At 35.0% G+C, this 15,868-nt stretch overlaps 1 protein-coding gene across 3 annotated transcripts in view; it reads right to left on the bottom strand.

The window, feature by feature from the left end:
- DYNC2H1 (dynein cytoplasmic 2 heavy chain 1) overlaps positions 1 to 15,868 on the bottom strand; it is a 365,046-nt gene that overhangs the window by 133,978 nt on the left and 215,200 nt on the right. For all 3 annotated transcript variants that reach the window (XM_082339858.1, XM_082339859.1, XM_082339860.1), the window contains exons 79-80: positions 13,653 to 13,808; positions 2,176 to 2,251 (exon numbers count right to left, since the gene is read on the bottom strand). In XM_082339858.1, the coding sequence (XP_082195984.1) occupies positions 2,176 to 2,251; positions 13,653 to 13,808 (232 nt within the window). The remainder of the gene's footprint in view (positions 1 to 2,175; positions 2,252 to 13,652; positions 13,809 to 15,868) is intronic.

Below are 15,868 nucleotides of genomic sequence, written 5' to 3'. Positions count from 1 at the left end.
CAGTATGAAGTTCCTTAAAAAACTAAAACCAGCATTACCATATGATCCTGCGATCCCACTCCTGGGCATTATATCCAGAAAAGATAAAAACTCTCATTAAAAAAGATACATGCACTCCAATGTTCATAGCAGCACTATTTACAATAGCTAAGATATGGAAGCAACCCAAATGTCCATCAACAGATGAATGGATATAGCAGATGTGCTACAGATATATATACAATGGAATATTACTCAGCCATAAAAAAAGAATAATGCCATTTGCTGCAACATGGATGGACTTAGAAATAATCATACTAAGTCAGACAGAAAAAGAAAATTATCATATGATATCACTTATATGTGGAATCTAAAAAAATGATACCAATGAACTTATTTACAAAACAAGAAATAGATTCACAGACATAGAAAATAAACTTATGGTTACCAAAGAGGAAGTGGGGGGGGATAAATTTGGAATTTGGTATTAACAGATACACACTACTATATATAAAATAGATAAACAATAAGGGCCTACTATATAGCACAGGGAACTATATTCAATATCTTGTTACAACCTACATGGGAAAAGCATCTGAAAAAAATAGATATATAATATATATATATATATATATATATATATATATGTACAACGGAATCACTTTGCTGTGCACATGAAACATTGTAAGTCAACTATACTTCAATAAAAAATTAAAATAAAAGAAAAATACAAAAAAAATGGGATTTGTCCACATGCTAGACGTCTATCCTTATCCTTTTGTGGAAACCAATTTACTGAATAAATGATGATGTCATTAATTCAACCAACTATAACAGTGCCTACTACCATGGGCTAGGCCCTGCTACAGATGTTAAGGACATACAGAGTAAACAAAATAGCCAAAGACCTTGCTTAATGTAGATTACATTCTAGTTGGAAAAGATGAACAACATTTTTAAAAATGAATGAATAAACAAGAAAGTACAAGGTAGCACTAATGTAGTAAAACAATTAAACAGAACATGGGGATAGAGAACAATTAGAAAATTAGACTTGGTGATAACTTTTCTGAAGAGGATACCTCTAAGCTGAGATGTGAATGATAAGAGAAGAAAATCATATAAAGGTTTGGGAGAGGAGCATTTCAGACAGAAGGAAGAGCACCTACCAAAACCTTCAGGTAGAAACAAGCCTGGTTTGTTCAAGGAACAGAAAGAAGATAAATGTGGCTGTAGGTTTTGAAAGTGAATTATATGTTTTACTTTTCTTTTCTAAAAAATAAGTTTGTTTACTCTGTGGAGAATTTTTGAAAAAATCTATTTCTTGGACTACCAAGGATTGATGAAGTTGAAGGATGAGAACAGAATTTTGATGTGATTTGGACATGGAGGGGACAGAAACTGCCAAAGCATTGGATGTTTGAGGATAAGAAAAAGAGGAGAATCAAGGGTGATTCATAGACTTTGAACCTGAACAACCACATGAATGGTGGTGCCATTTACTGAAATGGGGCAGACTCAGGGAAGAGTAGTTTGGCAAGGCTGCAGGATGGTGGGGGAGACAAGAATCTAGAGTTGTTTGGAAAAGTTTTAAGTTTGAGAGCCCTATCAACGTACTCTCTTCTCTAATCCATCATTGCTCTAAACTCTAGTGTTCACTTGAGTTGGCCCTGAGCAATAACCCTCAGGGATTGGACCATTCCTGTCTTCAGGAGGCAGAGAGCTAGATGGCCTCAAGGGATCAGGTTATATGGTTTTGTTGCCCTGTTTTAGTCTATTATTTGTACCTTGATTCCTGATTTCTACTTAATCATACAATTGTGATTCTACAGATTCTTGGTCTACCATATTCTTGAATTTTAACAGTTCCCTTGAAAGAGATATGAATAATTTAGTTGAGGCCTGAAACTTGTGAAGGCCATGAAGTAAAGACAAGGTCATTCTAGGTTTCTGCTTCCTGAAAGCTACAGATCAACCAGAAATCTAATGGATTATATCAAAACCAATGACCACAACAGATAATATATGAACTTGTACAAGCATGGAATTCAGAACATTAAGTACAAAATAAAAAGCAAAAAGCAAATTTTATAATAGGACGTCAAGTCACTCTTGAAAAAAGCCCTATTTTTAATAAGAGCTCAAAAAATTTTTTCATTGACATCAGAGGTCAAAGTTTTCATCATTAGAACTTACCATCAAAGAGTCTGTCAATAATGCTGTAACCAGCCCGAAGATCTGATAAAGAAAACTCATAAAACTTGGTCCAACCCTATCAAAACAAATTTTTAAAAAATTAAAGAACTACAAGCAGTGTTAAAAAATATATATGCATATATCATTGCCCTTACAATCTTAAAAAGAATGTTCAATACAGACTAAAAGAAAAAAAGGCAACTATTGAGAATTTTTAATAAAAACAATAAAACAATATGTCTAAAGTAAGAGTAATTTTAAAAAATAAATTTATTGATCTCTACAGCATGCAAAGGATTTTATAATGTCATAAATGTTTTTATCACTTAAGTATGTGGCAGAAGAGTCATATATAGAAAGAACAAATTGGCGTAGTAAATCATTGAGTCTACATAGTGTGTATACATTGAGAGATTTCCTATAATTTGGTCCTTCAGAATTGTGGATTTTCTCTACAAACATGAAAACAGAAATATTACAAAAATTATTTAAAGGTCTAAAGGCATATAGTATTATTTTCTGTACATTTGACCCACAAAGCATTCATATTATAACTAAATAAAATTATAAACCTACAGTTAATAGCTACCATGCTTGTATAAAAACAACATTCAAAGACATTTATATGTGATAGACAATAATATGAAATAATTAAAAATAATTTCTACAGGGCTTTCATCAACTACGACTGGTAATTAGTTTTATGCAATAAAATAAGTTCAAACTAAAATCTATTTAGACTTGAATAATATTCAGAAATATTGATACAAATTTAATTTATTCATTCATCATTCAAAAAGATTTATTAAGTGCACATTATATGTCAGGCTCTGGGAATAAAAGAATGAGCAAAAACATATATAATCCCTGTTTCCATGTAGCTTTCAGTCAAATGTCAGGGGAGGGGTGGATACAATCAATTACTCAAATACACATACAATTACAAACTGTAATATGTTTAAGGAAAAGAAACATACTTGGTATATATAAGAAAGAGCTCTGACCTAATATAAAAGATAAGGGAAAGTCACCCTGGTGGGGAAAGGGTAAGAAATGACAGAAAAACAAAAGTAGATAGATAGTTAGGACAATGAAATGAAAGAATTTTTGTATTGGATTGTAATGGAGGATGAAGATACCAAAAAGAGAGGTATTAAGAATGACTTCTAAGCTCATGGCTTATTCAAATTGATGTTGGCATCATTCACTCACAGGTGGAACACTGAAAGAATACAAGGTTTGGAAAGGGATAACGAGATCAATGAATAAAGTGTTCAACAAAAACTTACTGAGTGTCTGCTATATACTTGGCACTGTTTTTGTCAATGAAAATATAGCAGTAAACAAAAGAGACAAAAATCTGTGCTCTTGAGAAGCTAATGTTCTAGTATTTGGATCTAGAATATGTGCATCTTCAGTCATTTTTGAGACATCTACCTAGATAGGTCAAATAAATAGTTGGATATATAAACCTAGATCCTAATAGAGAGTTGGTCTGAGTTGGATATAAAAATGTGCCTTCTATCTAGCATTTAGATAGTTATTTTTTAAAATAATATTATATATATTGTGAAAACAAAAAAGATTTCAGTTAACTATACCTAAGTTAAACTATACCTAAGAATTAAAAATCTGTAAGGGAGACACAGACCTTCAAGATGGCAGAGGAGTAAGATGTGGAGATCACCTTCCTCCCCATAAATACACCAAAAATACATCTACATGTGAAACAACTCCTACAGAACACCTACTGAACACTGGCAGAAGACCTCAGACTTCCCAAAAGGCAAGAAACTCCCCACGTACCTGGGTAGGGCAAAAGAAAAAAGAAAAAAAAGAGACAAAGGAATAGGGATGGGACCTGCACCTCTGGGAGGGAGCTGTGAAGGAGGAAAAGTTTCCACACCCTAGGGAGCCCCTTCCCTGGCGGAGATGGGGGGTGGGCAGGGGAGAAGCTTCAGAGCCACGGAGGAGAGCACAGCAACAGGGGTGCAGAGGGCAAAGCGGAGAGATTCCTGCATAGAGTATTGGTGCCGACCAGCACTCACCAGCCTGAGATGCTTGTCTGCTAACCTGCCAGGGCATGTGGGGGCTGGGAGCTGAGGCTTGTGCTTCAGAGGTCAGACCCCAGGGAGAGGACTGGGGTTGGCTGCATGAACACAGCCTGAAGGGGGCTAGTGTGCCACAGCTATCTGGGAGGGTGTCCGGGAAAATGTCTGGACCTGCCAGAGAGGCAAGAGACCATTGTTTTGGGGTGTGCAAGGAGAGGGGCTTCCTGCTCCGAGTGCCCACAGATGGCAGAGCACCGCCTAAGTGAGCCCCAGAGACGGGCACGAGCCGTGGCTATCATCTCAAACCACAGAGGTGAGCAAGGACCGCTACTGCTGCCACTGCTGCCACCAAACATCCTGTGTGCAAGCGCAGGACACTACCCACATACCCCCGGAAGCCTGTGCATCACGCCACTGCCAGGGTCCCATTATCCAGCATTGCAACTGAGACTACCATACCCCTCCCTCTCCCCAGTCTGAGTGAGCAAGAGAGCCCTAATCAGCCGCTGTTTTAACCCCCTCTTGTCTGGGCAGGAAACAGATGCCTGAGGGTGGCCTACACTCAGAGGCAAAGCCAAAACCAAAGCTGAGCCCCAGGAGTTGTGCAAACAAAGAAGAGAAAGGGAAATTTCTTCATGCAGCCTTAGGAGCAGTGCATTAAATCTACACAGTCAGCTTGGTAAACCCTGCAGGTGTGGAATACCTGAATAGACAATTAGTGTTCCTAAAATTGAGGGGGTGGACTTTGGGGGCAACTACGAACTTGGGGTTTGCTTTCTGCATCTGATTTGTTTTTGGTTTTATGTTTATCTTAGTTTAGTTTTTAGTGTTTGTTTTCATTTGTGGGTTTGTTTATTGATTTAGTTGCTCTCTTCCGTTTTTTTGTTTTGGTTTTTTTTCTTTTCTCTTTTTGTGAGTTGTGTGCGTATGTTTCTTTGTGTGATTTTGTCTGTTTAGTTTTGCTTTTACCATTTGCCTTCGGGTTCTGTCTGTTCATTTTCTTTTTTTCTTTCTTTTTTTTTTTCTTTTTTCTTTTTGTGAGTGTGTGTGTGTGTGTTTCTTTGTGTGATTTTATCTCTTTAGTTTTGCTTTTACCGTTTGTTCTGGGGTACTGTCTGTTCGTTTCTTTTTTTCCTATCTTATCGTCCGTGCCGTGCAGCTGGCAGGGTCTGGGTGCTCCAGCCAGGTGTCGGGTCTGAGCCTCCGAGGTGGGAGAACTGAGTCCAGGACGTTGGACCAACAGAGACCTCCAGGCCCAATGTAATATTAAATGGTGAGAGCTCTCCCAGAGATCTCTGTCTCAGCACTAAGACCCAGCTCCACCCAATGGCCAGCAAGATCCAGTACTGAATGCCCCATGCCAAACAACTAGCAAGACAGGAACACAAGCACACCCATTAGCAGAGAGGCTGCCTAAAGTCATACTAACTTCACAGATAGCCCAAAACACACCATCAGACATGGCCATGCCCACCAGAGGGAAAGGATACAGCCCCACCCACCAAAACTTAGGCACCAGTGCCCACAACCAGGAAGCCTACACAAGCCACTGAATTGACCTCACACACTGGGGGCAGACACCAGATATAAGAGGAACTATGAACCTGCACCTTGCGAAAAGGAGACCCCAAACACAGTAAATTAAAAAGAAAATTGAGAAGACAGAGAAATACGTAGCAGATGAAGGAGCAAGGTAAAAACCCACCAGACTAAACAAATTAAGAGGAAATAGGCAGGCTACCTGAAAAAGAATTCAGAGTAACGATAGTAAAGATGATCAAAAATCTCTCAAATAGAACAGAGAAAATACAACAACCATTTAAGAAGGACCTAGAAGAACTAAAGTGCAAACAAAAAATGATGAACAACACAATAAATGAAATTAAAAATACTAGAGAAGGAATCAACAGCAGAATAACTGAGGCAGAAGAAAGGATAAGTGACCTGGAAGAGAGAATAGTGGAAATAACAACATCAGAGCAGAATAAAGAATAAAGAATGAAAAGAATTGAGGACAGTCTCAGAGACTTCTGGGACATTAAATGCACCAACATTCCAATTATAGGGGTCCCAGAAGAAGAAGAGAAAAAGAAAGGGTCTGAGAAAATATTTGAAGAAATTATAGTAAAAACTTTCCCTAACATGGGAAAGGAAACAGTCAATCAAGTCCAGGAAGCACAGAGAGTCCCATACAGGACAAATCCAAGGAGAAATGTGTCAAGACACATATTAATCAGACTATCAAAAATTAAATACAAAGAAAAAATACTAAAAGCAGCAAGGGAAAAGAAACAAATAACATACAAGGGAATCTCCATAAGGTTAACAGCTGATCTTTCAGCAGAAACTCTGCAAGGCAGAACAGAGTGGCAAGACATATTTAAAGTGATGAAAGGGAAAAAACTACAACCAAGATTAATCTCCCCAGCAAGGATCTCATTCAGATTCGAGGGAAAATCAAAACCTCTACAGACAAGCAAGCTAAAAGAATTCAGCACTACCAAAACAAGCTTTACAACAAATGCTGAAGAAACTTCTCCACGTGGGAAACACAAGAGAAGAAAAAGGCCCACAAACACAAACCCAAATCAATTAAGAAAATGGTAATAGGAACATACATATCGATAATCACCTTGCACGTAAATGGATTAAATGCTCCAACCAAAAGACACAGACTTGCTGAATGGATACAAAGACAAGACCCGTATATATGCTGTCTACAAGAGACCCACTTCAGACCTAGGGACATATACAAACTGAAAGCGAGGTAAGGAAAAATATATTCCATGCAAATGCAAATCAAAAGAAAGCTGGAGTAGCAATTCTCATATCAGACAAAATAGACTTTAAAATAAAGACTATTACAAGAGACAAAGAAGGACACTACATAATGATCAAGGGATCAATCCAAGAAGAAGATATAACAATTGTAACCCAACATAGAAGCACCTCAATACATAAGGCAAATGGTAACAGCCATAAAAGGGGAAATCGATAGTAACACAATCATAGTAGGGAACTTTCACACCGCACTTTCACCAATGGACAGATCATCCAAAATGAAAATAAATAAGGAAACACAAGCTTTCAATGGTACATTAAACAAGATGGACTTAATTGATACTTATAGGACATTCCATCCAAAAACAACAGAATACACTTTCTTCTCAAGTGCTCATGGAACATTCTCCAGGATAGATCACATCTTGGGTCACAAATCAAGCCTCGGTAAACTTAAGAAAATTGAAATCGTATCAAGTATCTTTTCCGACCACAACGCTATGAGACTAGATATCAATTACAGGAAAAGATCTGTAAAAAATACAAACACATGGAGGCTACACAATACACTACTTAATAACGAAGTGATCACTGAAGAAATCAAAGAGGAAATCAAAAAATACCTAGAAACAAATAACAATGGAAACACAATGACCCAAAACTTATGGGATACAGCAAAAGCAGTTCTAAGAGGGAAGTTTATAGCAATACATTCTCACCTCAATAAACAAGAAAAATCTCAAATAAACAACCTAACTTTACACCTAAAGCAATTGGAGAAAGAAGAGCAAAAAACCCCGCAAAGTTAGCAGAAGGAAAGAAATCAAAAAGATCAGATCAGAAGTAAATGAAAAAGAAATGAAGGAAGTGATAGCAAAAATCAATAAATCTAAGAACTGGTTCTTTGAGAAGAGACACAAAATTGATAAACCATTATCCAGACTCATCAAGATAAAAAGGGAGAAGACTCAATCCAACAGAGTTAAAAATGAAGAAGGAGAGGTAACAACTGACACTGCAGAAATACAAAGGTTCGTGAGAGACTACTATAAGCAACTATATGCCAAAAAAATGGACAACCTGGAAGAAATGGACAAATTTTTAGAAAAGTACAACCTTCCAAGACTGAACCAGGAAGAAACAGAAATATGAACAGAATAATCACAAGAAATGAAATTGAAACTGTGATTAAAAATCTTCCACAAAAAAAAGCCCAGGACCAGGTGGCTTCACAGGTGAATTCCATCAAAAATTCAGAGAAGAGCTAACACCTATCCTTCTCAAACTCTTCCAAAATATAGCAAAGGGAGGAACACTCCCAAATTCATTCTATGAGTCCACCATCACCCTGTTACCAAACCCAGACAAAGATGTCACAAAAAAAGAAAACTACAGGCCAATATCACTGATGAACACAGTTGCAAAAATCCTCAACAAAATACTAGTGAACAGAACCCAGCAGCACATTAAAAGGATCATACACCATGATCAAGTGAGGTTTATTCCAGGTATGCAAGGATTCTTCAGTATACGCAAATCAATCAATATGATACACCATATTAACAAACTGAAGGAAAAAAAAACATATGATAATCTCAATAGATGCAGAAAAAGCTTTCAACAAAATTCAACACCCATTTATGATAAAAACTCTCCAGTAAGTGGGCATAGAGGGAACCCACCTCAACATAATAAAAGCCATATATGACAAACCCACAGTCAACATCATTCACAATGGTGAAAAACTGAAAGCATTTCCTCTAAGATCAGGAACAAGAAAAGGGTGCCCACTCCACCACTACTATACAACATAGTTTTGGAAGTTTTAGCCACGGAAATCAGAGAAGAAAAAGAAATAAAAGAAATCCAAATCGGAAAACAGGAATTAAAACTGTTACTGTTTTCAGATGACATGAAAATCCTAAAGATACATAGAAAATCCTAAAGATGCTACCAGAAAACTACTAGAGCTAATCAAATAATTTGGTAAAGTAGCAGGATACAAAAGTAATGCACAGGAATCTCTTGCATTCCTATACACTAATGATGAAAAATCTGAAAGAGAATTTAAGGAAACACTCCCATTTACCATTGCAATAAAAAGAATAAAATACCTAGGAATAAACCTACCTAAGGAAACAAAAGACCTGTATGCAGAAAACTATAGGACACTGATGAAAGAAATCAAAGACAATACAAACAGATGGAGAGATATACCATGTTCTTGGATTGGAAGAAACAATACTGTGAAAATGACTATACTACCCAAAGCAATCTACAGATTCAATGTAATCCCTACCAAACTACCAATGGCATTTTTCACAGAACTAGAACAAAGGATTTTACAATTTGTATGGAAATACAAAAGACCCTGAATAGCCAAAGCAATCTTGAGAAAGAAAAAGAAAATGGGACCTAATGAAACTTAAAAGCTTTTGCATAGCAAAGGAAACCATAAACAAGATGAAAGGCAGCCCTCAGAATGGGAGAAAATATTTGCAAATGAAGCAACTGACAAAGGATTAATCTCCAAAATATACAAGCAGCTCATGCAGCTCAATATCGAAAAAACAAACAACCCAGTCCAATAATGGGCAGAAGACTTAAAGAGACATTTCTCCAAAGAAGATATACAGATTGCCAACAGACACATGAAAGGATTCTCAACATCACTAATCATTGGAGTAATGCAAGTCAAAACTACAATGAAGTATCACCTCACACCGGAGAGAATGGCCATCATTAAAAACTCTACAAACCATAGATGCTGGAGAGGGTGTGGAGAAAAGGGAACACTCCTGTACTGTTGGAGGGAATGTAAATTGATACAGCCACTATGGAGAACAGTATGGAGGTTCCTTAAAATACTAAAAATAGAACTATCATATGAGCTAGCAATCCCACTACTGGGCATATACCCTGAGAAAACCAGAATTCAAAAAGTGTCATGTACCACAATGTTCATTGCAGCTCTATTTACAATAGCCAGGACATGGAAGCAACCTAAGTGTCCATTGACAGATGAATGGATAAAGAAGATGTGGCACATATATACAATGGAATATTACTCAGCCATAAAAAGGAACGAAACTGAGTTATTTGTAGTGAGGTGGATGGACCTTGAGACTGTCATACAGAGTGAAGTAAGTCAGAAAGAGAAAAACAAATACCATATGCTAACATATATATATGGAATCTAAGAAAAAGAAAAAAGAAAGAAAGAAAATGGTAAGAAGAACCTAGGGGTAAGATGGGAATAAAGATGCAGACCTACTAGAGAATGGACTTGAGGATACGGTGAGGGGGAAGGGTAAGCTGGGACAAAGTGAGAGAGTGGCATGGACATATATACACTACCACACGTAAAATAGGTAGTGGGAAGCAGCTGCATAGCACAGGGAGATCAGCTCAGTGCACTGTGACCACCTAGAGGGGTGGGATAGGGAGGTCGGGAGGGAGGCTCAAGAGGTAGGGGATATGGGGATATATGTATACATACAGCTGATTCACTTTGTTATACAGCAGAAACTAACACAACATTGTAAAGCAATTATACTTAATAACAATAAAGATGTTAAGAAAAAGAAAATCTGTAAGGGATACGTACCCATCAGCAGTTAACAAAGTTCTCGTAACATTTTAAATAAACTTTCTACCAACTCAAAACAAAGTCTTATTAATAAAATTTCTTATATAACTCAATTAGATCTTATTTGTGAAGAAAAATGCTCATTTCAACATTTTAAAAATACCTTAAAAATAATAAATATTCATAAAACTCTCAAGACTGTTGCTATCAACATTACTTAATATAGCAACTTCCAACTAAAATACTAATTCTGAAATAAGAACTATACTCTGTAAAGCACAGTTACTGATATACTGTGAGATGATTAATGATTTTTTAAAAATATGGTACAAAAATTTGAATGGTAATTTTTGTTAATCATATCATAATTCCTGACAGAAATTATGTTGTAAATTGTGGAGAGATTCTCAGTAGCCAATCAAATCCTATTTAGCTGACATGGAAATCCAGGCACTGTGTAAAGTGCTCTTATGAATGAGATTAAGCCTGTTATAAAGGTACTCACAAACTAGTAAGAATAACACAATATCAAAGAATAACAAATATAAAACAAAACTGACATTACATCAAGTGCAGTATTAGAGGTACAATACACATGTGTAAAATAGGGAAGTTAACGTAGCACCGCAATGAAAAATAGCAAAGGAATAATCTTTTACTAACACAGGGAATGAAAACTAAGTTGAATTAATAGTGGATCTTTACATCTCAAAGTTGGCTGTTAAAAAAAAAAGCAAAACCAAATAAGGAAAAGAGGTAAAATAGAGTTTGTGGAGTTCATATCCCTATGACATGACATCCAACAATTAATGGCATTCAATATTTTGTTTGCTTTTACCTCTAAATTTATGATTTTTATGAGAGCAGAATTTTTTTTAAATGACATTTTCAAATATTTTTGTTTGTGTGAAAATGAATTGCTATATCCTCTATGTAGAGCATTTTGGTACTATTCATGAACTTTTAAAAATACACATATATTTTGAAGCAAACATTCTACATTTAGGAATTGGCCACCATGAATAAGTGTTAAATGAGGCAATCATAGGGATATCCATTGCAATATTTTTTGTAATAGCAAAGACTGAAGAAAATATTTATGCCCATCTAACAATACAAACTGCCTAAAAATATTTATACGGATATCATGAATACAAATCATATTTTAAAATTAGGTATTAAATGGGTACTAATATTTAATAATCTCTAAAATGTATTGGTTAATAAAGCAAAGTACAGAACTGTATGTATAATGTGCTGCCATTTGAGTTGAAAAGAACATATGTGTGCATATAAATGCATAAAATATATGTGTATTTATATAATATCTCTGAAGGACATCCAAGAAATGGTGAACAGTGGGTGCCCTGGGAATACAAACTGAGTGGCAGGGGATAAGGAGGGAGGAGACTAAATCTTAATTTGCAAGCCTTTTCATAGCTTTTAAATTTATACTATGTGCATGTGTCACAATAAAAAATGAAAACTAATTTTGTTTTTAAAATGTAAGTTTTGTTTTCTCATAAAAGTGCATCACGGTGACTATTCTTCATGTATGCATCAGGATTAACTGATACATTACCTAAGGATGAATGTCAGAGAAATTAGGGGCAAAGGCTTTAGAAGACGGTGAGCCTGCCCATTTCCAAGCTCTACAGCTTTTTAGGTGTGATCCCTTCAGCAAGTTAATTACCATCGAGATTCACTGTCCTACCTTTGTAAAATGAAAATAATAAGCATACCCTTTAATAAGTATAGTGTGTAAAATATATGAAACAAACATTGCTATTATTATTTACTATTTCATTGGTTTGACAAATATTTATTGATAGGCTATACCAGGCACTGTGTTAAGCACTTCTAAACATACACTATTTCATTTAATCCTCATAACAGAGGTAAATATGATCATTATTCGCATTTTACAGTCAAGGGGATAAAGTAATTTACCTAAGGTCATACAGCAAGGAAATTCTAGAGTCAGGACTGAAACTCCAGAACCTATGCTCTTATTTTGACATGCAACTGAAATATAGAGAAAGGCTAAAAGGTTGGCAGATGGGGAGGGCAGTTTGAGGAAAGATTATCCCAACAGAAGTAGACAAAGTTTAAAAAAAGAGGATGGGAAAAATTTAAAGATGGAAGAATGCTGAAATTTTTGGCTAAGATAGGCATTTGGCAAGAAGATCACAGCATGGTACCAGCTAGGACTGCCATGGCCATGAAAAACTGTGCTCTATTGGTGGTTTAAAAATAAAAGCTAGAGCCTATGGTGAGAAAGCTTGATGGATTAAAAGACCATAAAGAAGTCCCATGTGACTGAGGTGTAGAGAACAGATAGAAAAAAGGGGCCTGGGAAGAGGTTGAAAAGATAGGCAAATATTTCCTTCTGGATCATGGTAAGAAATGTGCATATTTTTTCCCAAGTACAGTGGAATTCCATTTGATGGGTATTAAGCAGAGGAGTGAAAAAATCAAAATTACATATTAGAAAAATAATTCTGGCTGCTAAATAGAAAAAGCAGGAAGAAGAGTTGGAAAAGTAATTCAGGTGAGAGGTGATGAGGCTTGAAAAGAATAGTGAGGAGAAATGTACAGATTTGAATTACATTTTAGAAGTAGAATCAACAGGATTTAAACACAAGTTGAGTAGGGAGGAAAACCATATCAAGAAGAACTCCTATGCTTCTAACTTAAGGAAGTAAACAGATATCAATGCTTATTATTAAGCAGCATATACTAAAGGAAAAACAGGTATGGGAACTCGGTTTTTGAACATTTTTGAACTGGTGAGATATTAACCATAAAAATGATACCTAACAATGATGAATTATGATGGCTCATACATTGTTCTAAACACTTTAATTCAAAAACATGTGAACTAGATAACTATATACAGTCCAGAAGATTAACAGAGAAGATGGAATCAGAGATATACATTTATAAATCATGAATCAATTTAAGAAGTAATCCTAGCTATTTATACTAAACTGTAAAAATATTCTAACATAAAAAATGTACACCTTAGACTACATCCAAGACATGTTCTTACTTACCTGTGGAATGTAATTTCTTCTTTCTTGGCATGCAGCATGAAACCAGGCAAATCTGAAGAGAGCATGAGCTCGATGTATATTATCTTTTTTGCTAATTTGCTCAGAAGTCCAAGATTCATAAGTACGCATTAAATTTTTCTTCAAACCTGGAGGTGACTAGAGAAAAAACAAACTTATTGTTTAAAACCTTACAAATAAAATAAATCAGTATTTAACATATTGAGAACATATTATAAGGCAAAAACTTTTCACCATTACTAAGTTTGACTTAAACTATTTATTATTATGTTACGTCAAAATGTACTAAAGAAGATGTGGCACATATATACAATGGTATATTACTCAGCCATAAAAAAAATGAAATTGAGTTATTTGTAGTGAGGTAGATGGACCTAGAGTCTGTCATACAGAGTGAAGTAAGTCAGAAAAAGAAAAACAAATACCATATGCTAACACATATATATGGAATCTAAAAACAAACAAACAAAATGTTTCTGAAGAACCTAGGGGCAGGACAGGAATTAAGACGCAGACATAGAGAATGGACTTGAGGACACGGGGAGGGGGAAGGGTAAGCTGGGACAAAGTGAGAAAGTGGCATGGACTTATATATACTACCAAATGTAAAACAGATAGCTAGTGGGAAGCAGCCTCATACCACAGAGAGATCAGCTCAGTGCTTTGTGACCACCTAGAGGGGTAGGATAGGGATGGTGGGAGGGAGACTCAAGAGGGAGGAGATATGGGGATATATGTATATGTACAGCTGATTCACTTTGCTATAAAGCAGAAACTAACACACTATTGTAAAGCAATTATACTCCAATAAAGATGTTAAAAAAATGTACAAATATAAAACTAGTTTTAAACTCCTTATACCTAATAGCTCATCTCAATTAAAAATCCAAAATAATTTTTTAATTAAAAAAACCCTACATAACCAACAATATTCAAAATAACCAAATAAGTTTGACATGATCATTGAGGTGTTTTACTAAAACAAAACCATCATTTACAGTACGAATTATGATACTGATTATTATCAGGCAGGTGTTTTTGACTTCAATACGCCAGTTCTTTCTCTCCAGTACTATCTGAATTTCCATAAGGACTTCAAATTACTATTTACATGTAATGTCAACTAATCTTCCTTGAACATCAGTCCACTTTACTTAAGGTGGGTATTACCTGACATTGCTAGGCTTATAACACAAATTCAAACCCAGGAACCGAAATTGTACATTGGACTAGTACTAGTCAGAAAACACTTCTCCACATGTCCAAAATCTGTTTATATTATTTTTTAAAATTATCAAAATGAAAGAAAAAATAATTTTGAATTCTTGGAAAAAGACCAAAATAAATCCATTTCAAAAATTACCTTGTTTTAAAAGTAATTTTTTTCCTTCAAACTGGTTTCTAACATTAATGAAAAATTCAGATCAGTACTTTAAGAATGCCTGCCACAAAAGAATAATAATTCCCTTGGCAAACCTTTTCATTCTGTTTTCTCTTAAATAAAAACTTCTGTTTTATTAAAAGAAAAAATGCCTAAGTATTTTTTTTACTAAGTGCATTTCCAAATGTACACTTTTAAAATGAAAATGTTTTGTTTATGAAACAGTTACCAAAAATTTTCATAGAATAGACAAAATTTTCTGAGCACTAAGGAAACTGAACAACCACTTAGGGTTATTTTTTTTTTTTTAAGACCCTATACTAAAGGTTATGCAAAATGAATAAATCATGTACAATTACAGAGAAAATCATATACAAATAAAGATTATTGGAAAATGAGAAAACAGAAACACTAGTATGTCAAATTATGAGATAAGGTAAAATATATATTCAACTGAAAATTCACAGACTTAAAATAATTTCAATATTAATTGAAGTTAATTAAATCAATTAAGCATTCAGCATAAGAAATCAGGAAGAATGAAATCTAGTACAAATCTAAGGAAAACATAAAGAAGAAAAAATAATGAAAAGAGCAGGAAATTCAGTGAATAGAAAAGAATTAATAAGAAAAAGTATATCAGAAAGTATGACATTGGTTATTTGTGATAAATTTTTTTCTATTTTTTAATTTTATTTTTTAAATTTTTATTGGAGTATAGTTGATTTACAATGTTGTGTTAGTTTCTGCTGTACAGCAAAGTGGATCAGTTATACATATACATATATACACTCTTTTTTAGATTCTTTTCCCATAT

This window comes from Balaenoptera borealis (assembly GCF_965194805.1).
Source record: "Balaenoptera borealis genome assembly, chromosome: 11".
NCBI lineage: Eukaryota > Metazoa > Chordata > Mammalia > Artiodactyla > Balaenopteridae > Balaenoptera > Balaenoptera borealis.
This window is presented reverse-complemented; position numbering and strand designations above follow the sequence as displayed.